This window comes from Sciurus carolinensis, chromosome 1, assembly GCF_902686445.1.
Source record: "Sciurus carolinensis chromosome 1, mSciCar1.2, whole genome shotgun sequence".
NCBI lineage: Eukaryota > Metazoa > Chordata > Mammalia > Rodentia > Sciuridae > Sciurus > Sciurus carolinensis.
The window spans coordinates 194,087,338-194,113,828 of NC_062213.1; the positions used below are offsets into that span (position 1 = coordinate 194,087,338).

Consider the following 26,491-nt stretch of genomic DNA (forward strand, 5'->3'; position numbering starts at 1 on the left):
AGTGTCTTTTCACTCTTTCTTCTAGTGAAAGCCCTGTGTAAGGAATGTGTAGTAGAGCGTTGTCGCGTGTTGCGTCTGAAGAACCAGCTAAATGAAGATTACAAAGCTGTCAATAATCTCCTAAAAGCAACAGTAAAGGGGTATGTTGCACTGCATATTGATAATGGTATACTGAAAATCTCCAAGTAATAATTAAGCATCTTATTGGAAAAAAAAAAAGAACTTGGGGTTTCCATAAGAAGGTTGAAATAGATGGCAAAACCAGATCAAAAGCAAATTTTGCAGTGATTTGCGTCCTTGGGTTGAAAAAGCATCCTGCCGGTGTTGGGGACCCCTGCGGGAGGATGAAGTAAGCATGGCAGCCGGCGGAGCCCAGTGGGACATTTTGTCAGACAAATCCAGTGCATTGGGGTGTGTTGAGCCCCACCCTACCAGGGGCCTCTGCTCAGGGACCAGTAAATTACTCATGGATAGGACTCATGATACCTGAGTTTAATTTTTATATCTCTGCAATGAAGATTAATGTAGTTGACTATTTTGGGTCATTCTACAAACAGCACACGGAGTAATGTGAATGCATGTGTGTGTGGACGTGGAACACAGATCTAAAAATGTAAGGCTGTATGTAATTGTGAGTAGAACCTGAGTGAAAGAATATGCCTGTTTAACTGGTGTGATTAGCCTAAGTGTATAGGACGTGGGAGAAGCAGGACAGGACGGAAACAAACCGCCAGATACCTGCAAGTCTGCATAGGAGGCATGAACAGGGCGGAAATGAGGAATGGGTTAAAGAGAACCATTCCCCAGCCGACTCTGAATGGGCTTCACGTTGGTGCGGTCAGCACAGGGATAGAAAGGAGGAGCACGAGAGGAAGTGTTGCCGGTGATCCTAACAGTCACTCTGTTGCACAGCACGGATGGATTCTGGGTGGGGAAATCCTCCTTGCGGAGCTGGCGCCAGCTCGCCCTTGAACAACTAGATGAGCAAGATGGCGAAGCAGACCAAAGCAATGGCAAAGTGAACGGCAGCAGCTTCAGCAAAGGTACCGAGGGCTCCTTGTGAAATCAGAGACGTTTGTTCACAGTAGAGTTGATTTAATCCCCCTCTGTAATTTTAAAGACAACTTTGGTTCAGTCTAAGTATCTCAAAAGAGGTATAAGGGCAAATAATACGTGTTTTGTTTTGTTTTGTTTTTTGTTTTTGGTGGGTTCCAGGTATCGAACCGTGGGGAACTGAGCTACGTCCCCCAGTCCTTTTTATTTTTATTTTGAGACAGTCTCACTAAGTTGTCAAGGCTGAGCTTGAACTTGCAGTCCTGTCTCAGCTTTCCCAGTCATTGGGATTACTGTCTGTCACTGTAGCCAGACAAATAAAAGATTTTTAAACAAAGACTCACTTTCACCTGGAATTCTTTAATAATCAGTTATGCTTCTGGGTTCAAGATCCGTCTACTTAATCACATGGAAAATTAATGTTAATTTAGCTGTACCTTAAACGTTTTAAGAAAGGCAAATCTGCAAATTGCAGAGCATATTTTAAGCTTGGTATGTTGTAGTTCTATGTTACACTCTGGGGCTGCTCTGGTCAAGAAAACATGTATGCACTTCTGTGCTTTCCATTGAGAGAGAGGGCAGGTTTCAAATAGCTGTTTGCTTGTAAATTCTTAAGAGACACCCAAGAAATCTGAAACATTTTTCAAAAAGGAAATTGTGTTAACTGCAACTGAAATCACTAAATTTTATTTTGTAATCTGCACTTAGTACACAAAGGAAATGAAGGCATTGAAATTATTTTTAGGTTTAAAATGGGACTGGAGATGTGATGATACTTACTGAGTCAGAGCATAGTTACCCTAAGCATTGACCCACATTTAGGGATCCATGTGCAATTACTTCACTTGATTTCCCTTTTCTGTTTTCTCTTTTGTTTTGTGGTGCAGGGGTTTTAACCCAGGGCCTCCCACATGCAAGGCGAGTGCTCTACCACTGAGCTGTATGCCCAACCCCACTTAATTTCTCATTTCCAAATATTAGTGTTTACATAACATGTATTTATTTCTAATTACCTTAATGTTCACGACCTTTTACCTGAGCTGTCTGGTATTCTCTACATTAAGCATCTTGCATTCTGTGTCATTCATCTGGCATAGACCTTGCCGCGTGGTCATCACATTTTTGAAGAAAATGGAAGCACAGTTGTCACCATTCCTCCTCAGCACTCTGAGCACGTCCTCGGTCTGGGGCCCGTGGGCAATGTCAGGGGGCACAGGCAACACCGTCAGCCCCTTCCGTTGTGCTTCTAAAAAAAACATTTTCAAATATGAAGAGTTTTGCCTTTTGATTAGAATATTTATGAATTTGACATTGATTTCAGGTTTCGTATTTTCCCCCCATCTTTTTAAAAAGCACACCTGTTGCGGGTGTTGCCATAACAGTGTGCGGTTTCTTTGAGCCTCCTTGTTTATCAATGTCGGTCCCTTCATTTTAAGTAAAGTGGGATGTCATAATAAAAAGCACCTTGATGTTGGCCTAGCTGAAAAAATATTTTTTCTTGTTGCTTTCAGGATAATAGGCTTCTCTCCTTTCCCCCTTTGGAAAAATTTAAAAACTTAATGCAGCATAAATTTAACAATGTAGCACTTCAAAGCCCTCCCACAAGACCTGGTCCCCTGACATAGTGGCTTTTAATAACAGCTCTTACAAGCACAGCTGTGTACCCCTTCCAGGCACAATAACATAGCTTTTTTAGTTTGGTGACTGCATTTTATGATGTGAATATATTACATTTATTCTCCCAATTCTCTTTCAACTCTTTATAACTAGTGTGTAAAGTGTAGAAGTAGTTACCACCCTTGTATGTTCTTGCACTGATATTTTTACAAATTTTCAGATTATTTCTGAGATGAAATCCAAGAAATTTTTGGGTTAAAAAATTACTTATATTTGCCACATACTGGGACATATTAATAAGTTTCCCTCAGAACGCATATTAGAGTTTTGTTTCTGCATCCTTTTTTCAACATGAAGACTGTATTAGTGCTGGGTTGTGGCTCAGGGGTAGAGCACTTGCTAGCATGTGTGAGGCTCTGGGTTCGATTCTCAGCACTGCATATAAATAAGTAAATAGAATAAAGATTCATCAACAACTAATAAGAATATTAAAAAAAAAAAAAAAGAATATATCAATCACATTAGTTTTTATCAGTCTGATATAGGAAAATGACGTAGAAGTGTTGAGCTTTGTTTTCCAAAAGTTTTCATTGAGATTGACCAGCTTCTCATTTGAAAAGTTCCTTGTGTTTGTGTGTGACCCAGAGAATAGACACAGTTACGATGTCACATCTTTTCTTTGGCCTTTGTCCTTTTCTCCCTAATACCCGCAGACCCTTAGGTTGGTTTTTTGTTTGTGGTGTTTTGTTCGTTTGTTTGTTTTGAAGTACTTCACTGAACCCAGGAGCATCCCACCCTGAACTGCATTCCTGCCCCGCATCATCCCCTCTTTTTTCCTAGTACTGAGCATTGAACCCAGGGGCACTTAACCACTTAATGCCCCAGCCTTTTAAAAATATTTTGTTTTGAGACAGGGTCTCACTAAATCGCCCAGACTGACCTCAGAGTTATGGTGCTTCTACCTTCGCCTCCCTCAAAGCTCTCTGCCTGGCTCTGCCTGAGTTTTTTGTTTGTTTCCTTTGCTTTTCTGCAGCAATGGGATCAAACCCAGGGCCGTGCGTGCGAGGCAAGCATTCTACCTCCGCACTACTCCTCGCCATACTAGAGGCGTTTGTTGGTTAGCAAGTGGTCCTTGTGTGTATAAAGAATATTTTATTCTAATCCCCCAGTACTTAAGACGTCTTTATTCATGTTCCCTGTGTATACAAAATTTGGTCTTTGTAGATACAATAGCTATAAATTGGTAGTATCATAGTATATAGGTAAAGTAGGAAAAGCAGATAATGAAAGAGAAATGTTAATAGGAAAAGAAGCAAATTTTTTATAGTATGTTTGATGCTAAAGTTCTTACTTGATTTGCCTTTGGAGCTTTCTGTTCAACCCCTACAAGAGTAGGTCGGTGAAAGTGACATGTCATGTAGATGAGTAACATGGTTTTTAACAAAATATTCTGAAGACTTTAACTAGAATTAATAGGGCATGTAAATTATTTTTCATATTGAAAAACTGCACATTTTCTTGCATAACCTAAATTGTTAAAGTTAGCTGTCATTGAGGTATTTCTCATTCCTTTTAAGGGAGCGAAATGTAATAGTTTTGAACAGAACTGTGTAGGAATCAGTTGAATCTAATTTTCAAAATTATTGAAAGTTTTCTTTGTTCAAAATTGTGCACAGTAGCGTGTCTGCTGCCTTGAACTTAAGTCCATCTGTGAGTGCAGTTATCTGTATTTCTTTTGATTAGATGAATCAAAGGAAGAAAGAAAAGAAGAGGAGGAGGAATTAAATTTCAATGAAGACATTTTGTGTCCACATGGTAAGCTGGAAGCATGAACCTGTTATTAGCTCGACCTTGGTGAATGGTACGTGCCTTGGTGACTGTCCTACACTTGCTCCAGGTACCTCACCCGGTGTGGCAGTGTCCTGCAGGACCTGGATCTGAACTGCGCTCGAGGTTAACACTTCTGCTGTCCTGCCCGTCTTAACCACGGGCTTCTCCTGCCTGCCTGGCTTGCCAGTCTTGCATGCCTTTTCTTCTTACCTTGCACAAAATATAACCTCCCGTCTCACCTGTATTTAGAGGCAGTCCCTAGCAAGCAGGTTCCTTGTCACCTATGGCATCAAAGGCGTGTGAGTTTGGTGGGAAGACTTTGTTTCCATGTCTACACCTTCATCCAACTTGAACACTTGGAGAAAAGATTTTCCTTTATTGTTAGGCTCTTTCTGGTTTGGTTTCTTTGGTACTTTCTATTTGCTACATGCCACATGCCATGAGCTAGTTGCTATTAGTGAGCAATAAATCTAACCCTACTTAATCCTGTGGGTTTCTTCCTTGGTTGTGGTGAGTGCTCCCTCGATTACAACACACTTGCACTGTGGTCCCACAAGGGATTCACTGTGTGAGATGAGAGTCTGTTCTATGCAAGGGTCTACTTTCCAAAGCTTTCGCCCTTTTTTGAGATGGTGTCTCAACATGTTGGCCACCTGGCCTTGAACATCTGGACTCCCACCGTCCTCCACGTGGCTGGGTCTACAGGTGGTGCCTGTGTCCAGCCATGCTTTCCTTTTTTGGTACTAGGGATTGAAGCCAGGGATGCTTAACCACTGAGCTGCATTCCTAGCCCTTTTATTTTTTATTTTGAGACAGGGTCTCACTTCGTTGCTTAGGGTCTCACAAAATTGCTGAGGCTGCCTTTGAACTCAGAATTCTTCTGCCTCAGCCTGCCAAGCCACTGGGAATATAGGCATGAGCCACCAAGCCTACCTGTCCTCTTAGACTATTTTTTAAAAATTAAATAGGCAATGCATTTTCTGACTTACACATGCCTGATTCTGGGTTGGGCGAGCAGTTATGCATTATAGTAAATCTGAATACTTCTTGACTTTGCCAATTTAATTTGTTTTTAGTTCTCATCCATCTTTATTTAGCCTTTTAAAAGTTTTGTTTCTTCTATTGTCTGTTCATCATCGTGGCTGGTATATTTAAGAAAACCTTTGCATTGTATTTTAGTAATGTTTTAGTAGGCACTGAAAAATAGAGTTTTGAAACTTGACTTTGGACTGGGGGCACAATCAGTGGGGGGTACGTGTAGCATGCACGAGGCCCTGGGTTCCATCCCCACAGACCTACGCATCAGTGTTATCTGGAGGTTCTGTCATCAGTTGGTGCGTTTTTCTGGCTTTTTTCCTTTCTCTTCCAATTTTGTTTATGTTTAGCATGTTTGGCAGATGTAATAAATCCATGGATCTTCCATATCCGTATGCTCTTGTGGTGTTGGGGATTGTACCCAGGGCCTTGTGCTTGCCTTCTCTACCAACTGAGCCCATGTACTCTTTTAAGTGAGTAACCTCCGATCTTCTGTAACATATCTTTTTTTATTTTACCTAATTTGCTTAGAACTTGTACAGTTCTTGTTTGGGGGCTTTTTAATTCCTCTTTGGATGTTCTTTCGCCAAAAGTATTACAGTATGAACTAGATTTTATTGGGGATGGGGAGGGAGGGCTGTTTATACAGAATCATATCTCATTTTAAAGTAGATTTATTTATATACATTTTCATTTCTTTTCTTTTTTGCGGTGCTGGGGATCGAACCCAGGGACTTGTGTTTGCAAGGCAAGCACTCTGCCAACTGAGCTATATCCCCAGTCCCTAAAGTAGATTTATATTTTTGCCAGAAGAAGCTTTTGCGTATTAGGATATCCAGTTATGTTTAGATTACATCCCTCACAACTATTTCGATCTTTTATTGAAAGAGTGTTCAGAGGACGAATTCAGGTTGGTGTTCTCTTTTGATATTTTAGAAACGTTTCTTATTGCAGGGTACTAATCTAATGTCTAAAAATTTGTATGTTACATGTTAAAGTTGATTATGGTGAAGTTGCAGGCACTATTCTAATATATTAACATACTAATTGATATGCTAATCAATTCTAATTAATAAATCAATAGGTTAAATGATAGAGCAACATGCTGTTGGGTCCCCATTACCTCTGCAAGACTTCTGTTTCTGTTCTTCACACTTGAATGAATCCTACTCCTTTAAAAAATGACAGAAAATTAAATTTAGAAACATGACTAAGTAGAGTGACTTTCTATTTATTACCTATTAAACTGCAGTAAATGACTTATTAAAATACTTTTGTCCGGGCATGTGGGCACAGGGGGCGGCACAAACCTGTAATCCCACTGACTCAGAAACCTGAGGCAGGAAGATCACAAGTTCAATGTCAGCTCAGGAACTTAGTGAGGCCCTAGCAGCTTAAGGAGACCTGTCTCGATTTAAAAGTAATAATAATAATAATAACAACAGTATAAAAAAGACTTGGGGATGTAGTTCAGTTATACAGCACCACGGGGTTCAATCCTTAGTTAACCACAACCCACCCCCCCAAAAAAAAAAAAAATCACACAATCTTTTGTATCCCTAGCACTGCATAAAAAAAAAAATAAGATATAAAAATTGAAGAGATAATACTGATCGCAGAAGTAAGTTAGGATTGTTTTTCCTATCCCTGTGAGTTATACATGTGCCAGGCACATGCTCTATCTCCGAGCTGCACACCAGCCTTCTGTTGATTCGTGTGTGTGTGTGTGTGTGTGTGTGTGTGTGTGTATGTGTGTTCGTTTCCTTCATTTTCGTTTCTGAACCACATGAAATTGTACCACAGAAATACAAAGGAAGAGTCTCTGCCCCCAGCTGCCGCCCCCTTTTTTTGGCCTGGTGCCGAGCTTGATCCCAAGACATTGGGTTTGCTGGATAAGGGCTCATGCTGATCTAGCCACCCCCCACCCCCCCCCACCCCCCGGCTTTTCTCTCTTTAAAATAGACAAAGGGTACCACACAGTTCCTTCTGAATCAGGTTGTGGAAGTCTACCTTAAATCTTTTTTTTTTTTTTTTTTTTTTTTTTTTTTTTTTTTTTTTTTTTTTAATGATGACTGCGTTGTGTATCAGTATAAGGTTGTACCAAATTGTGATTTGATAATTGATTTGATCCTTTTTTTCCTCCCCAATAAATTCCTTAATTATATCTGAGAATAGGCATGTTGGAGTAAGTTTTTTTTAATTTCAGGAAATTAAGATGAATAGCCTTCTCAGAAAGAAAATAAACATATATATATAAATATATATATTATGACTAGTCTATCTGGTAGTAAGTTTATGAAAACAGAATGATCTTTTCTTTGGATTATTCAAAGCACAGTAAGAGGTGAGGGCTAGAAGTTGAGAAGATGGTTTTGAGGTGTTAGGATTATGGGATGTGGTTGAGACAGATCTGTGTGTCCTTCCAGCTGTGTTCACCTGCTCTGTTGCCTGTGGTACAGTCAATATATGTATGTTTATTTTCTGAGGTTATTCATCTTAATTTCCTCAAATTAAAAAAACTTACTCCAACATGCCTATTCTCAGATATAAGTAAGGAATTTATTGGGGAGGGGAAAAAAAAGGATCAAATCAATTATCAAATCACAATTTGGTACAACCTTATACTGATACACAATTCACATTTCTGTTTATATCTCTATGGATTTTTTGCATGGTACGTATTGTGTATTTAGAAACTCTTCGGCTTCATTACTCTTAATACACATATAGGTACGTTGCCAATGGGCATAGAAACAAGTGGTTTGGGAAACTTAAGGTGTGTCTGAAGACAAGTGTGGTTCACTAATTTGTCTCTGGGAACAGCTGAAAGAGTAGAAAATACCACCACAATTAGAGTCAGAGGAGAAAGTCCCCGAAGAGCTCAGTGTATGCAACAAAATGGTAAACTCTGGAAGGTCTGCTGAGGTTACAGGTTGCTTGACACTTCTGGGATCTGAGAAGAGGCAGGTGGCCATGACTAGTGTCATTCTTGTTGTCCTTGAAAGTTGTGAACATTGCAGAGGTTCTTGAAGATAGACTGCACATAGCGAATTGGAGCCTGCCTGGAGGTTTTCCAGATTGATCAGTAGGTTGCTTATGAAATTGGGAACTGCAGGCCCGTAGTCCTGTGAGGCCTAGCCAACCACGACAGCCGTCAATTCAGTCTCTCGATTCTCCAACCACAGACCTAGAATGAGGATTGAAAATTGGGGATAGTGGGTAGCTTTTTGAGAATTAAAGTGAAATAAAAAATTTAGAGGATTTTTTGTTGTTGTTTTTGATTTTCGTTGCATGTGTGTGTGCCAGACCCCAGGAACAAATCAGAGATTTTTGCAAATGAGAGTTTTTTCATCTTTTTTTAATGTAATTTTTTTTTTTTTTTTTTTTTTTTTTAAACCTCAGGGGAGTTGTGCATATCAGAAAATGAAAGAAGACTTGTTTCTAAAGAGGCCTGGAGCAAACTGCAGCAGTACTTCCCAAAGGCGCCCGAGTTTCCAAGTTACAGAGAGTGCTGCTCCCAGTGCAAGGTACTGCGCTCTCCACAGAGCGAGGGCGCCTCCGCCCTGTCCCAGGGGAAGTGAGGGCGTGCTTCCAGTGGGTGGGCAGAGGCGGCATGTCGGAGCTGTCACAGCAGACAACCATCGCTTCATTCTCTTTCAGATTTTAGAAAGAGAAGGTGAAGAAAATGAAGCCTTACATAAGATGATTGCCAACGAGCAAAAGACTTCTCTTCCAAATTTGTTCCAGGACAAAAACAGACCCTGTCTCAGTAACTGGCCAGAGGTACAGCGCATCCCTTAAGGACCAGAAGCCTCTCTTGAGGCCTTTGCCGCATCCCAGTGAGTTGTCCCAGAGCCGCCTGAGCTGCACCCATTCCCCCTCCTTCAGGGGTCTGATGGGCTCCCTCCAGCGGGTGCTATCAGCAGAGGGCTGCGTCCTTGTTACTGCAGGATTTGAATAAGGAAACCCACATTATACTGTGAGGGATTTTAGTGAAGAATGGGGTGAATTAATGTGTTCTTTTTTGTGACTTTATGTTCTAGGATACGGATGTGCTCTATATCGTGTCCCAGTTCTTTGTAGAAGAATGGCGGAAATTTGTCAGGTAGAAACCAGAAATTCCCTATTCCCTTTCTTGGAGCTGACTCGTGCTGTTTTAAGCGTTCATGGTTTGTTTGTGTCTGTGGCACCCTTCTTGGTTATTTTCACGAACATACACTGAAATTTTTCTTTTCTATTAAATAATCTCAAACGGTTATTACCAAAGACGCTTTTACGTATATCTTTTAAGTTTTATATAATCACTGTTTTTTAAATCTTCCCTTTATGTAATGGTGAGGTGTGTTTATCCTCTGTCTCTTCTGAATAGAAAACCTACCAGATGCAGCCCTGTGTCATCAGTTGGAAACAGCGCCCTTCTGTGTCCCCATGGGGGACTCATGTTTACATTTGCTTCCATGACCAAAGAAGATTCGAAACTGTGAGTTTCTTCTCTTCTTTTGATTGTCTACTTCTAATGGTTTTTAAAATATGTTCTGGAAACTTCTCATCCAACATAAGCTTTCTATTTTTAGAATCTGGTTGTTCACTAAATTACAGTCTTTTGGATGCTCTGTAGAGAGAGCAGTTGTCTTTGAAAAGAGAAAGACCAAGAGACTGTTCCCACGAGGCCACGGCCTCCTGGGCTGCTGTGTTCCTTGTGCTCCTTCCTTGTCTGTCCTGTTGACCAGACTCGTCCCCCTTCCTCCTCCCAAGCGGCTGGCAGCCAGCATCGTGTCTCTAGGCAGACATCTTTTCCAGAATCAGAATCAACACAGTCTTGGTTATGGTTTTTTTCCTGCGGCTGCCAAGCTTCAGAAAACAGAGAGAGGAGGGGGCTGTGGCAGCATCGCAGCGCCGTAGAGCTGGCCATCTGGAAGTTGAACATTTCACACCGAATCGTATTCCACTCCCCACGTGCCTCCAGAGGGACGCATCTGAGAGGATTGCCTGGCTGTGGCCGTTTTATCTCATTAAATAATTTTAGTTCCCTGTGTACATGAAGGTGGTATGCCTCCAACATGGCGAGGAGGCCATGGGAGAACAAATTGAAAGACACAAATAGAAAGTTCCCACGCGGGAGTGGAGCTCCTGTTAGCGCACGCGCCACGTGTGTGAGGCCAGCCGCCAGTCATCCCGCCCCAGTCCCTCAGGACCATGCTGGATTAGTTTATTGCTTTTTAAAAATCATCTGAAGGAACCGAGTGTGAACGTGTATTTTCTTCTGTGTTCTTAGCCAGTTCCCTCCCGCTCCCGTTATTGTAAATGCCAGACATTTAGGAAAATACCTAATAATAAGCAAGTCGATGTACGCTACCGTCAGCGTAAAGGGCACACAGTGCAAATACAATCGAAGACCCATGTGCTTCCTTCTCTCCTTCCTGCCCTTCTTCTCTAGTAACCACTGCCCTAAATTTGAGGGCTGTCAGTCTCAGAATATGTTCTTTTAAAGAATAATACCTGCAGATAGTAATGTTTTGCATATTGAGGATTTTCTATAAAAATTGCATCAGACCATGTTCACCCAGCTTGTGTTTCTACTGAAACATACTGAGTCATGTGGCGTCCACCATTGAAGTATTTCCCTGTTACTGTAACGTCTCTTTGTATGAAAAACCTGGTTTCCTCTGTACCTTTTCCCCGGTTTCCTTGCATTGAATATTGGTGTTGGTTCTCGGAGTCGGCAGACTAATGGGTCGGTCGTTTCTCTTACACCCCTTGTGTCTTAAGGCATGTCGTGTTGTTTTGCACAGTATAGCTCTCGTATGGCCCACCGAGTGGCAACTGATTCAAAAGCTCTTTGTTGTGGATCATGTAATTAAAATCACAAGAATTGAAGTGGAAGATGCAAACCCTTCAGAGAAGCAGTATATTTCTGAGCCTAGTAAGTTTTCATATTTTTCTTGGTTTCTCTTGTTAAATGTTGACATTTTAAGGGGAAAGGGAAGACTAAGTCAATAATGTTTTCTCTACTAAAAATTAAAGATCCTGTAGTGATTCAGACTCCCTAAGTGGGAACTACCAAATAACTCAGGTATGTTTATTTGTGGACAGTAAATGGATTTCCTTATGGTCATTATTTGCATGCAGCATAAAACAATCGATGTAAAATTTTTTTTTTTTTTTTTTTTTTTTTTGGGTGCTGGGGATTGAACCCAGGGCCTTGTGCTTACAAGGCAAGCACTCTACCAACTGAGCTATCTCCCCAGCCCCATAAATTATTAATAATAGTCACATCCCCAGCCCTATTTTGTTTAGAGACAGGGTCTCACTGAGTTGCTTAGCACCTTGCTTTTGTGAGGTGGCTTTGAACTCACGGATCCTCCTGCCTCAGCCTTCCGAGCTGCTGGGATTACAGTATGCGCCACCGTGCCCACTGGGCCCCCAGTTCTTGAATGGTACCTCCTCACGCACTTCTGCTTCACTTCCTTTTAGAACTCTGTCCAGAATGCAGGGAAGGCTTACTGTGCCAGCAGCAGAGAGATCTTCGTGAGTACACTCAAGCCACCATCTATGTCCACAAAGTCGTGGACAATAAAAAGGTACTGGTGCTTCCTGTGGCCATGACTGTCATGATCAGACATGCTTTTATATTTCCACTGAGGACTGTTTGGGACCATACCACAGTTTTGTACCAGAGCTGTTTGGAATCAGACTTGAAATTGGACAGAGTTGGAAATAGTTACGGAATTATTTGTGGATTCGTCTGGTTGTTAATCTGCTGTGTATTTACTGAGCATCAGTTGTGGACAGGAAAGGGCTTGATACTAGGGATACAGGGATAAAGACGACAGATGGGAAGGTCCAGACTAGACTACGTCCACACGATGACTTCACGGAGCAGGGAGTGTATGAAGGGTGAAGTGAGAGGCTGGCGGAGCAGAGGTTCCAGTGTTCCAGAGGATGAGTCGGGAAGCGGCTCTCACTGCCAGGGGTTCAGTCTGGGACAGGTGTTCCAGGCAAAGGAAGGCTGGAACCTGATGTGCCCAGGGAAACCTATCTAGACCAGCGCTGTCCACTAGCGTGCTCGGTGGCAGAGGGCATGTGTCGGGTCTACTCAGCACCACAGTAGCCATAAGCCTGTGTGGCTTTGGAGTACCTGAAATGTGACTCTTGTGTCGAGGAACTGAACTTGGTTTTAATCCATTTAAGTTGAGTGGCCACATGTGGCTGGTGGCCTCTGTAGTACCCACTGTTCTTCTTCAGTGATGTTCGTTCCAAGGACAGATAGTGACCTGGAACGACAGACTGAGTTCTGAGTCTTACGTACACTTGGATTTGAGATTGTACTGCAAGTATAGGTGTCGGTCACTGGGAGGGTATTAATCAAGGTCATGATATGACCCGATTTATAGTTTTAGAAAGTCACTCTGGCCATTGTGTTTAGAATTGGTAAGGGTGTGACAGGACCAAGAAAAGGTAGTTGAGGCATCAAGTGTTCATCTATAAGGGCAGGTTGGATTGTAGACCATTCTCCCTATAATTATTAGAATGGCCCTTGGGTGACTCCTGGCCTGGATCTCTGGAGATCAAATTAATTTGTTTCCAGAATTTGGTGATTAAAGATGCTAGAATGCATGTTATTTGATGCTAGTTATTTCTTTTTAGAACAATAACTTAAAAATTATGCACTAGATGTCTAGGGTTCTGCTTCACAAATCAATGCTAAGGTCTTCGTTATTCAGAGACGGTCTTACTGAGTTGCTTAGCACCTCACTGTTGCTGAGGCTGGCTTTGAACTCATGATCCTCCCGCCTTAGCCTCCCCAGTCTCTGGGAGTATAGGTGTGTGCCATCGAACCTGTCTCATTTCTCTTTGGGCTCCTTGCACCTCAGCCATTTCAGATCTTGAAAAGTCCTCAGTATTGGCAATATGACACTTTGAAGTTATGTAAAATAAAATCATCATATCAGACTGATGGTAACACCTGCTTTGTAGAGCGCTCTTAAATTCATGGTGAGCACATTAAATAGGAGAATAAGTGATAGGGTCAAAAAACTAACATTAAAAAGCAAAGCAAACAGCACATGGTTCTTGATACACTCTGTGTCTGTTATCCCACCACGAGAAACGAGTCCTCCTGACAGAGGTGGCGATGGCCTGGTGTTCTCAGCCACTTCCTTTGTGGTCCTCATACTTTCAGGTGATGAAGGATGCAGCTCCAGAGCTGAACGTGAGTAGTTCTGAGACAGAGGAGGACAAGGAAGAGGCCAAACCAGACGGAGAGAAAGATCCGGACTTTAACCAAGTATGTGTCGAAGCTGCTGCGCGTCGCCACAGGTCCCTCTGGTCTCAGAAGGGCACTCCCAGCCTGGCGTGTCTCTGTCAGGGTGGGGTGTCTCTCCCCGCCCCCCCACCCCCCCATTTCCTTAGTTTTAATGGTTTGCTGCAGCTGTCCTGATTACTTCAGAAAAGCTGGGGACCACATTTCTTCCAGAATTAATGCGATTCTTACCATTGAGAAAGAAAGGCTGAAGTATAATGTAACATATTCAGCTGGGAAAGAAGATACTTAAAATAGGCCCCATATTGTGGCATGTTGCTTTGATTCTTGGGTTATTCAAGAATGAAGAATTTATTTAACTTGGATTCTGATATTTCAAAGAAAATAAGCAATAGTCTGAACAGTGGAGTTTATAGAGTGGACCCTCCTGTCTTCCTTGCAGTGTTAGTCAGATGACCAGGTCATCCGACGCAGTAGGCTCTTGTTCGCCATTGTGAACAACTTTTAACTTTTCCATCAAGATTGACCTTTTTAGTTAAGACTTCCTACCCTTTCCCAGAGGAAATTGTCTGAAGCATAGTCTCGGCATGTGTTCAGGACAGTGTAGGCATTTGGTTGATGTATGTGTAGATGAGTTTTAGTTCTCAGAAGGTCAGACCCCCCCTGTTCCCAGCATGTTTTCCATACATATTTTAAATCCATGGAATTTCTACTCAGTTTCTTTCTTTTTTGGGATGGGGGGTGGGTACTGGGGATTGAACTCAGGGGTACTCAACCACTGAGCCACATCCCTAGCCCTATTTTTGGTATTTTATTCAGAGATGGGGGTCTCGATGGGTTGCTTAGCACCTTGCTTTAGCCGAGGCTGGCTTTGAACTCAGATCCTTGTGTCTCAGCCTCCTGAGCTACTGGGATTACAGTTGTGCACCACCGCACCTGGCCGGGTTCAGTTTCAAAGAATGAGGTATCTTCCTTTTTGGCTCGAGGGGTAGTCAAATTATGGCTAGCGTTTTCTGTGAAAACCAGAAGGTTTTGCAGGGCAGAGACAGCTGGGCTTCTTGGCCTCTGCTACTTCCTTTCCCTCAATGTAGACCAGGTTTTGAACCTATCTACCCAAGGAGAGTGTCCTTGTAGTTTTCCCAGTGTTGTAAGGACGTATCGGAATTTATTTTCCCAGTTATGGGATCTCATAAACTAACCTTAAACCACCTGTTAAGGCCCAGCTGAGCAATTCCTTGAACTGCTGTGCTGACAGCTCTAGTGTTAAAGTTCTCCTAAATTTTGAATTTTGAATTTGTGCACTTTGGCCTGCCCTTTGCTTTCGTGCTAGTCAAATCCATGCATTTCGCAGGAATGTAGGTTTTTATTTTCAAGGGGCTACTTTCCTATAATAGGTAATGGTCTTACTAAAATCTATGTACGTGTGCATGTCTTGTGTCTCTTGAGATTGCACACGCAGGTACTCTAATATTCTGGCCTTTGCTTTTCCCGTTTCCTTTTTGGTATCGGGAATGGATCCCCGCAGCATTTGACGCTAAGCTACAGCCCCAGCCCTGTTCATTTTTTATCTGGAGATCCGATCTCACTAGCTTGCTGACTTGAGTTGGAGCTCCTCTCTCAACCTCCGCAGTCACTGTGATGGCAGGTGTGGGCCACCACACCGGGCTCTTGTTTCTCTTGGCAGGAGTTTGCTAACAAAAAATTTGTGCCTTCTAACCTGTTGTCACCCATTGTTTTTGTCTTCATCTCTATATACAATCAACCTTCTAAGTCACTTATCTCCAAACAGACTTTTCACTTTTTTGGTTGATAGGTTACAAACACGCCTTGTGTGCTCCCCAGGACTGGACACGCCTCTGGATTCAGGCTGTTCTCCTTCATGTCTTCTTGCCTGGCAGGGCCATACTGGCCCAGTTACTGTCAATTAGTAGTATGGTTTAATAATCAGTTGGGACTCTCTTCTGTTTTCAAATCTTGTATTGTCTGTTGTCACCAGTTTATTCCCTAGTAAATAAACTAGGTGTGATCGATACATATATTTTTATTGTCCTTAGTTCCTGTTATTTCATGATTTGCTTTTCAATCTAAGAGTTGCTTAGAAACTGTTTACATTTTCAAGTGATTTAGATTTTGAAAGGCTTTTTTTTGAATGTCTAGTTTTATTCATTGTGGTCATAACCACAGCAATGCTTTTTAAACTAGATGTGGAATCGTTCTCCTCAGTTGTGGATGACAACAGATTTTACATTTATAAATATGATAGAGAATGTGGGGGAACACTGCTTTTTATGCTGTAATTATTTTTTATACTTTGTAATTTTCCTCTGTCTTCCTTCTCCTTGTTTGGATGTTGTAATTCTCAAGAATGTTTTAAATGTTTTTGGTTCACAAAAAAATCTCAAGTCTGACTGTCCTAGTTTGGAAAAGAGTAGGTAATCCCTGAAGAGTCTCATGGTGTTTCCGCCTGTAGATAGCTGCAGCGATTACCACCGCTAATCCCTGCAATAAAAAATGATGCATTTCTGTTTGTCCTTAATGGAGTTGAACAAATCCCCGTCCTCCTCCTCTAAGCTCCATCAACCCAGTGCCTTCGATGTTATCTAAAATGTAGGTTAACCATACACTTGGCGTTGGGTATCACTTAGGTAATGGGAAGCCTTATGGAACGGGGGTACTGGTGTTTGTCAGTTAGGTTGGATATAAATTCTATGGATTTAAAAGGAAAATAGTTCTAGCAGAAGCCTTTCGACTCCTTTAAGCCAGTGTGTCACCAGTGTTTTTAAATATTCAGGGCTTTGGTTTCCGGTTGTGTTTTGTGCTTCTAAACTCAAATAATATATTGTAGATATTTTTCCTTATATTCCCAAGTGTGGAATGTAGGTTCAATTTGACCTTTCTTTCCTTCACCAGTCGAGATTGAGAAAAAAACATTTCATCAAAACACCTTCCCGGTACCCGTAGATCACTCAGTGTTTTGTTAAATGAATCTTTGACTCACCTGTGTATCCGTGCTGGGTAGAGGTGACCGAGGCTTCCTGAGCCTTACTAATGTGCAGCTGCAGAACTCTACTCTCTGTGTCTGTGTCCTGATCAGCCTGCGGGGTTCCACTGGAGGTGCACGTGGGGCCTCTGTGTCCATACTGACCCCTGACCACTCTGCTTATCACAGCTGGTGCTCAGTGACAACTGTGCAACCAGAGGACGGACCTCGGTCATTTGTTAACCTCTTTTTCTTTTCCTTTGGTATGGGAAATTGAACCCAGGGGTGCTTAGCTCCTGAGCCACAACCCCAGCCCTGGGGATTTTATTTTATTTTGAGGCGGGGTCTCCCTCAGGTGCTGAGGTTGGCCTTGAATCCTCCTGCCTCAGCCTCCCCAGTAGCTCGGATTACAGGTGTATACCACTGTGCTGGGCATTAACCTCTTGAGCATTTATAAGCATATTTTGGGGCCTGGGGTGTAGCTCAGTGGTGGAATGCTTGCTCAGCTTGCATGAGACCCTGTTTGATCCAGCACTAGGGTAAGAAGGGGACAGATTTCTAGGACATTTGGCTAATATTGTTTTTTTCTTAGGTAACTACAGTGTGCATTAAACCCATAAATGTCTGTAATTTTTCATCAAACCTTTAAGCATTTCAAAACTGTCATGACATTTCACCTCTAAATGCTTAATCCTGCATATCCTAAAAGTAACGACAGTGTCCTATATAATCCTTGTAATATGCTCATAAGAAGAAAACTAGCAAAATACTCCTAACACCTGTATTAACTATCTAATACCCATACTGGAATTTTTAAACCATATTGCAATTGCAGCGTGCATGGTTTTATGTCACCGTGGACTGTTACAGCTGTCCTGTACCTTCCCAACCCCCTTCTGCCCCCTTTTTGCCTTCCTTGACTTGACTTTAAGACCAGTTTGATCTCCTGGAGATTATTCCACGTGCTGGAGTTGACTGGTGGCTTCCTTACTCATTTTTAACTTTTTTGCCTATGCTTTACATTCCAGTTACTCTAAGTTCTGAGTGTTTGATTACATTTGGTTTAATTCTTTTCTTGCAAAAATAACATAAAACTGCTTTTGTCACTAATACGACCAGAGGCACTAGGTCACTTCTTATTTTTAGTTAAGCTAGATTTGATTTCTTGTTTAAGGTGCAATCTTAGAATTAAAATTCTCAATGGTATATGCTTGGCTTCCACGTAAAACTGAAAAAAACAAAATACATAAAACAAAGAAATTAGGACTGAATTTATAATCTTTTTTCGTGGGGGGTGGAGGACAGCTGGGAAATGAGCCTAGTGTTGCTTTGCCACTGAGCTAGGTCCTCAGCCCTTTGTCTTTTTCCTTTAGAGACGGGGTCTCACTGAGTTGCCACGGCCGGCCTCAGACTTGTGATTCTCCTGCTCATCTCTCAAGAGTTGGTGGGGTTCCAGCACAACTAGCCCCTCAGGGAATTTCTGCTCATTGTTTATTTTGAATTTCATACGGTTAAGGGGCCAGTAAGCCCAATGATTTTGTTTGCCTAAAGAACTTCATGAGCAAAGGTCACCCTGGATAATTTCAGGACTTTCTTTGGTTTGGATTTTCATTGTAGAGCAGTGGCGGAGCAAAGCGGCAGAAGATAGCGCATCCGAGTTACACGGCCTATCAGAAGCAAGTCATTCGGCGGAGTATGCGGCATAGGAAGGTCCGCGGAGAGAAGGCACTTCTCGTTTCTGCTAATCAAACACTGAAAGAGTTGAAAATTCAGGTGAGAAAATCTAACATTTGTTCAGTTGCACTCTGGATTCAAGGCCTTTGTGAATTCCTGCTTGGCATCTACGTTCATGCACTCATCTGTTTACTTTCAGTTTGACCTTTAAAACAGCCCTCTGCTTGGATAGTATTAAGCCATTGAGAGAGGAGGCTTTTTTCATTTCAAAATAATGCCCCCAAATCGGAGTGACTCTTTAAAAAGACTTAGTTTTCAAAGTAGCCATGAACCTTTCTGTGAAGGTGAAAGTGATTTTTTTTTTTTTTTTTTTTTTAAGATGTAAAACCTTGAACCAGCTTTGAGTAGCTTTCCAACAATGAGAAACATTGAGAATCTTTCAATTTATCACCTGTCGAGTTGTTCCTGAATAATTGTTCACCCCCTCTAAGGTGCCCCATGCACTCTTTGACCACTTAGTAGACATTTGGCTTATTATCAGAGTCAGCTGTGAAGTTTAGGGAGATAATATCTTCTGGATATCCCGTTTACTAGGATGAATCAAATTCTTTTATCAATACTTTTGGTGCCAGAATAGTGTTTGATAGAATTTTCAGTATCTTTACCTTTCCCTGCTCCCACCCCACTCCTCCTCCTTTCCAGTACCAGGGATTGAACCCGGGGGCACTTAGCCATTGAGCCACATCCTGGCCCCTTTTTTGTCTTATTTTGAGCAGGGTCTCACTATGTTCCTGAGGCTGGCTTTGAACTGGCGAACCTCCTGCCCCAGCCTCTCAAATCACTGGGGCGATAGGCGTGTGCTGCCACGCCAACTCTACCTTTTATCTTTATAGGGTGGTGTTTTCAAATTGTTGATAGAGGCTCACCTCTGATCTCCCGCTGCGTCCTGCGTGGCTGCGGGTCATCAGGGGTGGCAGTGCAGGCTTCGTGAACGTGCTTGTGGTCGTGTTCCCACGTGTTATCGATGCTGAAAATTCTGTTGATGAGCATCCTGGTGGTGTGTCTCAAAACATCAGCACAAGGAGCTGATACATTCAAGATGTCTGTGAAAGAAAATCTGGCCTCGATCTGTTTCAGTCGCTGCTCGATATCAAAAAGTTGACCGAGTCCTCCTCTCTGCTACTTTCATGTGGCGTAGTTCACTGGTTACGCATTTTTCTCCTTGCTGATATTTATCGTTGTAATTGAGGCAAAAGTACAGGCTTTCTTTGAGGGTGTTATGTGTTCCAGATTGTCTTGAGAACAGTATTTCCCTTGGTTGAACCCATGGCTCTGAAAATAAGCGCATTGGCATGATGTCTCCTCGCTGTCCTTGTGCCCTTCCCATCTGAGCAGGCCTCTTTCCATTGCCTGCTCTCTGGTTGTCAGCGGTAAACCTCGAACATTCAGAACCTTTCAATTACAAAAAGAGCCCCTGTGGATAAGGACATTTTTAAAAGCCTGTGCTGTTCTTATTGTGGACGACTATTTTTTGAAGAATAAATCAGAAACCAACAGAAATAACCTCTCCTGGGAGCAGGAGCCAGGTGCCTGCTCTCTGAGCTGCTGAAGGCGTGCTCCCCTCGGGTGCTCCCTCTGCAGCGGCCCTCCTGCTTTCCTGTCCTGTCCAGGACCACTGGGATCAGGCAGAACTGAAGGAGCCAGCAGTGGGATGTGATTCCCTCACTGCTCAGTGGCTGTAGCTTTTAGTGCTTCAGCAAGAGATGACCCTGTCGCAGGGCTTCCTGGGTAGCGTGAGAGTTTGTGGTAGACTCTGTGTGAGCTTCAGTTGTCGTTGGGTGGTTTTTTAAACAAAGGGCATGATGGTTGGACACAGTGGCGCTCACCTGTGATCCCAGCTACTCGAGAGGCTGAGAGGATCTCAAGTTCAAAAATCACTCTCAGCAACTTAACGAGGCCCTGAGCAACATAGCCAGACCCCCTCCCAGCTGAGTGGTTAAGTGCTCCTGTGTTCAATCCCCAGGACCAAAAAAAGGTGTAATTCCCTTTTCAGTTGTCATTTAGGGGGTTTTTTTTTTGCAGCGCTGCACGTGGAAGTCAGAGCCTTTGGCCTGCTAAGCAAGTACTCTACCCCTGAGTTACACCCACAGCCCTCATTTTTAAATGTTTGAAGCTTTCCTATGGGGATACTGTAAGTCATCATGTTAACCAATGTGATGACAACCCATAATGAACGTCTTCCAAATGAACAAGTGAATTACAACTCCAGACAGAGAATACATGGAGTGTGGCCTTTGAATTCCGTCTTTTAGAATCCTCTGTTCCCTCGGTGAGAATCACAACCTCTGGGTCAGGAGTCCCCCTGTGTTTCTCCTTTGTTAGCAAAGCAATAAAACTTTTTTTTCCTGTTTCTCAAAAAACAATAGAAAAAACTTTGCAAACTAAATGTTAGATACTAGACTTGTGCATCATAAACAGTTGATTTACCTAATTACTAATTTGCCCACCACCTCTCTGGTGCCATAAAGTAAAGGAAGTATAGTTTATTTCCTTTCTTAGAAGGTGCTTAGTGTTTAATTGCATTATTTTTTATTCTTGTTTGATTTTGTTTTTGTGGAGCCCAGGGATCAAACCCAGGACCTAACACAAGCTAGGCCTGTGCTCCACCACTGAGCTATACCACGAGGCCCATAGTTCTTATTTTATTCAGTGAATGGCTTTGCCTGCCTTAGAAAGGGGAGCGTTTGCCAAGCACAGTAGCGCACACCTGCAGTCCCAGTGACTCAGGAGGCTGAGGCAGGAGAAAGCTAGTCTAGGCCGCTGCGCTGAACTTGGGTTCTCTGTTTGTTTCCACATAGATCTTTTGTTTTGGTTAAAAAAGGTTCATGGCTTAGATTTTAAATCACATTTACAGATGAAGAAAAATTCTAGTTCCAAGTAGGTACCAGTGAAGGTCCTCCTGCTGGAAGGCACCCCCCCACCTGAAGGGCAAGGAACACCATGCACACCACCGTGTAGACTAGGTAAGCACAACCGTGAAAAGAACCGGGCACTTGGTGTAGTCCAGGCAGCACTGTCTGACCCCTCCTGTTCACACTGCAGAACCAGATCACAGCTGTGGTACCTCAGACGAACTACAAGTGGGTCCTGATCCCACTGAGGAAACCTCCCATGGTTAACTTTAGGCCAAGGTCCTTAGCTCCAGAAGGACGTCCTCTGATAAGAACAATATCAGAACAACAAAGAGGAGGCCACGTAGACGATCTTGCCTCTTAGAAGTAGAGCAGTGTGTTAATGTCACCTCCCAAGGGCTTAGTCCAAAGGTCTCCTGTTGGCATTTGCACCAGACGAGGCTCCTTGTACTTCAGGCACCATCTGCAGGGTGTGAGATCCAGCTGGCTTTGCAGGGTGTGGGAAACCTTCATTTTACGATCCCCATTATTGATCTCAACTCCACCAGCTATTTCCTCAGGCGGCTAAGCCTCTGATCAGTGTGGACATCTGCATCCTTCTTGGTGGTGACTTAGGACGGAGGAATAGCTTTCTGCACTGCAGCCTTCACTAGAGGGAAGTCTTGTTTCCTGCCATGAGAAATCACTCGGGGCTCCAACAGTGGTACGGACCCTGGAGGGCCAGTCCATGCAGCAGCACTTGGTACCTGGTTGTATCTTTTACCACCGTGCTGAGTCTCTATTTTGCTTTGTCCAGTAAGTCAGTGATAAGGTCATCTCTTGCTCTGAGGACTTCGAGCCTTGCTTGATTCATCACATTGGACATCTGAATTTTCTTCTGCGGCTCAATGTGTTTTCTGTCCTCTCATTGTATCCTGCGATCTTCAGTCTTTGGGTTTGCACAGACGACCTTTCTCTTCTGCCTTTGCCAGTTTCCACAGATTTCTCATTGGCTTCTTGGTCAGTGAAAGCCATCATGTGCTGTATCCGCTTCTGCCTGTCAGCATCGCCACGAGCCGGGGTGAAAGTGGGGCTAGGCCGCTGGGCACCTGGCTCGGGCTGGGTTACGGTTACGACAAAGGGTGCTCGGAGAGCAGGGCAAACGGAGGGTAGAGTCGGTTTTCCCTCTGGGCTCTACCGGATGGCGCGCAGGGCAAGCAGTGTGTTGCCAGCGATGTCACGGATGCTGGCCCGCAGAAGACACGTGCGCGCTTGCACTTGATGGCATTGTCACTCGGCCACAGAGAAAGTAAAGTGAGTTCTCTGAAACTTGAACAGCATCGCTGAGGGCACCTGTCTGTGCCTTTCTGAGCCCAGTGCCTACTTGACCTCAAGGTAGATACTATCCAGATACAATAAAAGTTTTTAAAACTTTATGAATTTGAAAAAGTTTTTAAGTATGATTATGCGTAAGTCATTCAGAAAGTATTTAAATTTTAACCCTGGGCCAGAGTTGGAGTGGGGCACATGGCCCCTGCCTTGTGTTTTGATTCCTAGAGATAAGGCATGACAGTCCCAAGCGCTGACATCACCAAGCTGTTGCTGAAGAAGTAAAAACATAAGGCAGAAAAGTCCAAATAGGCTGCTGGCTGATTTACAGATGGTTTTAAGATAGAATCGACTCAACTTGTGTGGGAAAGGATGTGGGGCCCAAGCGTGGCAGGAGGACAGTGACTACCCAGCCCAGTCTTCGCGCCAGCCCCTCCACCTCACTGCATCTGTGTCCCACCCCAGCCTCGGGGGCAGTAGGCACAGGAAGAACACAGGGTCAGTGTGTGCGGCTGTTCCCAGCTTTCTACTGCACCTGCTCACGATGCTCCTGGCCTCCGAGGGACTCGCAGGCTCGGCAGCCCGGTAGCCGGTGGGCTGGCTGCAAGCAGTAGGGTCTGTGCTGCTCGGCAGCCTTTTCCTTTGTGATTTTAGAATCTGTGCTTGTTGTTCGCTGGAGGCGTGGGTCTCTGTTTTGCCTTATTCAGACTCTGCTTCTCTTGTGTTGGCACAGATCATGCACGCGTTTTCAGTCGCTCCTTTTGATCAGAATTTGTCTATTGATGGAAAGATTCTAAGTGACGACTGTGCCACCCTTGGGACCCTCGGTGTTATTCCTGAGTCTGTGATTTTATTAAAGGTAAGTAAGAACTCCAGGGCCCAGGAGCTCTGGGTTTTCAAGGCCACGGCACGCATGGTGGTTAGAGCTGCCTTGGGCCTCCCCGGGCGAGGTCGTGAGCCCTGCTGTGAACGTTGGCCCATTTCTGGGTTACCCAGTGCCCGCCCAGCCTCCAGAGGCTCAGCAAGGTCACTGCATCACCTGCTCTTGTTATTGGGTGTCACAGCAGACTGTGGTGACGCTGCAAAGCAGCCCCCGCCCTGACTGTAAGCCCCTCCCAGCTCCCAGCTCAGGCTGCACCTTGGCCTCCTGTTCCCTCACTGCTGCCAGCCCCCCCCCCCCCCCCCCATTTCTCCTGGCCAACTTCCTGTGGCTTCCTCCAGGCCTAGACTGGTGCTTATCCCCTTCATACAGGGATACAGGGAGGAAGGGAGCGTTGTGCCCCGCGAGCAGCAAGGATTGACTGTCAGCCACATAAGCAGCCACAGTGTTCTACTGGGCCAGCTGGGCTCTTGGTGTCTGGTCACTAAGTTTCTGTGGGCCATGTCTGTCTCTGTGTGTCTGTCTGTCTGTCTGTGTCTCTCTCTCTCTCTCTCTCTCTCTCTCTCTCTCTCGCTCACATACACGCGCGCACACACTTTTTTGTTTTGACTAGCTGGAAAGTCTGTCCTTTAACAATAGAAAAAAGCTTGTGCTGATGCCTGTAACTTACTTTAAAATGCAGCCTCAGTCCTCCCGAGATGGAGCAGGGAGCAGGTGATGTGATCAGTGTGAATGGCGACTCTACCATTTTTAAGAAAAATATTGAGTCTCAGTGAAGACAGGAGGGGTGTGTAATTTTTGTGTACGTAATAATTCTGCATTTAGCCTTCTCCCCCACCTTCCGCCTAACTTCAAGATTGGCAGAATGACCGCCATCCCATGAACCCATGCGTTATCTTGCTTCCAAAGGAAAGGTTGAGGATCCCTTATCTGAAGCTCTTGGGCCAGCAGGGACTTGGATTTCAGGGTTGTTTTTCTTTCTTTCCCCCCTTCTCTTCAGGTACTCAGAAATATTCGCACATACATATCTCTTAAACGTTTGATTCGTTTGCGATCCATTTGTATGTCATGCACATACCCGGAGTTAATTTAATGTAATCGTTTCAGTGCCTCTATTTTCCCTCCAGCCCATCATATGAGGTCAGGTGTTAGAATTTTTCAGTTGGCTTCATGTCACAACTCAGAAAGTTTCAGGTTTGTGAGCATTTTGTGTGTTAGATTAGTGATGCTCAGCTGGTACCAGCCATGGAGCTGGGCAGCACCTGTAGGACACGGGTCTGACACAGAAGTCAGAATGCCCTGGCGGCCTAATGGGTTTCTTGCCCAGGCATGGCTTTGGATTTAGTGACCGTTGAAGACATTTGAGGACACAGGGGCCCCTGAGACCTCCTTGGTCCCATTCTGCCCTCCTCAAGGCCCTTGTTTTGTGCCTGTGTACTTTGTCACATGTAGAATGAGTTTTCAGGTGTTTGTGAGGTTAGTGTCTTCCGTGCCCAGGTCCCGGTTCAGATGTGGTAAGGTGGCCCTGCCGCGGTGCCGCCCGGCACTCACTCATGACATACACACGCCACCCTCCTCCCACACCTCCCAGGCTGCTTTTTGCTGCACAGTCTGCAGAATGATGTTGAAAACTGTTCAGTTGCTAAATCCTAACGCTCCTGGATAAACTCTTTAAAGTGACCCCTTCTATGAAGGGTTTGTGCTTGCAACTGCACAGCTGGAGCCTGGACTGTTCATCGGCCTCTTTGCCCTGAGAGCTAATCTCATCCTGAGCTTGACCTCAGTGTGGACGCTGCCTTAATAAAAGTGGGTATTTTGTTCTTGATGGTGAAGAGGAGGAAAAATCGTGACCTACCCCAGACGGTATCTTGAGAGGAGGCCTCTGACCTTTTATTTCTACCTGAGTCTTAGTGCCACCACTGGGTCTTGACTCATGATGGTTAAAGCAGTCTGGTGACTTGGGGCATCTAGACATTCAGACCTTTCACATCCAAAGTTGTTTTGGGAGGGCAGAAACAGCACCAACAGCATGCCGCTCTGAGGCGACAAGTCTCAGCCCGCAGTTAGCCGCCCCTGCTGGCTGTGACTTGAGCAGCCTTCTGTCTGCAGGTGTCTGGGTCCCTGACTTCAGTGTGCGCCCCCTCCCTGTGGTTCTCAGTTGTCTCCTTTGTTTTCCAGGCTGATGAACCGATTGCAGATTATGCTGCAATGGATGACGTCATGCAAGGTAAAGACGGCTCTTTGCGGAGTCTTGGTGGACTTAGGAGCTGGGCCCCGGTGCTGAGCTCTAGTGCATGGTTCTTTCACTGTTTACCTTGAGCAGCGTTTCTGTGTGTTTTTATGGTGGAATCTGCACCATTAGTTTTGACAGATGGTAGAAAGAAGAAAAAGTGTGTCCCCAAATGTGGAAAGCACAGGGAATGGGAATTGTTCAGCGAGCAGACAGCCGTGGTAGGTGTGAGCCTGCAGGGGCCGAGGTCAGGAAGCAGGGGGACTCGGTCCTCCGCCCCAGCCAGGCACCTCTGCCGATGGGCTTGGGTGTGAGCCTAAGAGTAGCCGGGCAGCAGCTCCCCCTCGCTCATCCTTGCCACCCTCCCTTCACATCCCGGCACAGAGCCCGCCCCACCTTCTCAGGACAGCAGCCTGGAGTTTTGTGTTTTTACATTTTGAAGAAATTGAGCTGGGAAGTGGGAATGAGGCCTTCCCGAGCCAGCTTCAGGCAGGACCCAGCCCTCTGCTCACATGCCGGCAGCCCATCCCCTGCCTCCCACGCCGGAGGCAAGGGGGCTTCTCTCCAGGGCACGGCTCCCTTTAAGAACAAAACCTGCAGATGAGAAAAAGCTGGTTCATCTCCCAGGCACCTGCCAGTGATGCCTACCAGTAGCCACCCAGCAGCGCCTCCAGGCACCTGTTTAGTAACCCTCTGTGGTAGGTAGAAG

At 44.3% G+C, this 26,491-nt stretch overlaps 1 protein-coding gene across 4 annotated transcripts in view; it reads left to right on the plus strand.

Moving 5' to 3' along the window:
- Usp48 (ubiquitin specific peptidase 48) overlaps window positions 1–26,491 on the plus strand; it is a 66,956-nt gene that overhangs the window by 37,217 nt on the left and 3,248 nt on the right. For 3 of the 4 annotated variants that reach the window (XM_047548295.1, XM_047548302.1, XM_047548287.1), the window contains 13 exons: window positions 26–140; window positions 913–1,043; window positions 4,414–4,485; window positions 8,938–9,062; window positions 9,196–9,318; window positions 9,579–9,640; window positions 9,905–10,015; window positions 11,328–11,458; window positions 12,010–12,116; window positions 13,718–13,822; window positions 18,396–18,551; window positions 23,406–23,531; window positions 25,731–25,779. In XM_047548295.1, coding sequence (XP_047404251.1) covers window positions 26–140; window positions 913–1,043; window positions 4,414–4,485; window positions 8,938–9,062; window positions 9,196–9,318; window positions 9,579–9,640; window positions 9,905–10,015; window positions 11,328–11,458; window positions 12,010–12,116; window positions 13,718–13,822; window positions 18,396–18,551; window positions 23,406–23,531; window positions 25,731–25,779 — 1,413 coding nt within the window. Of the gene's footprint in view, window positions 1–25; window positions 141–912; window positions 1,044–4,413; window positions 4,486–8,937; window positions 9,063–9,195; window positions 9,319–9,578; window positions 9,641–9,904; window positions 10,016–11,327; window positions 11,459–12,009; window positions 12,117–13,717; window positions 13,823–18,395; window positions 18,552–23,405; window positions 23,532–25,730; window positions 25,780–26,491 lie in introns of those variants that run through there. The other variant, XR_007108177.1, reaches the window with a different exon arrangement.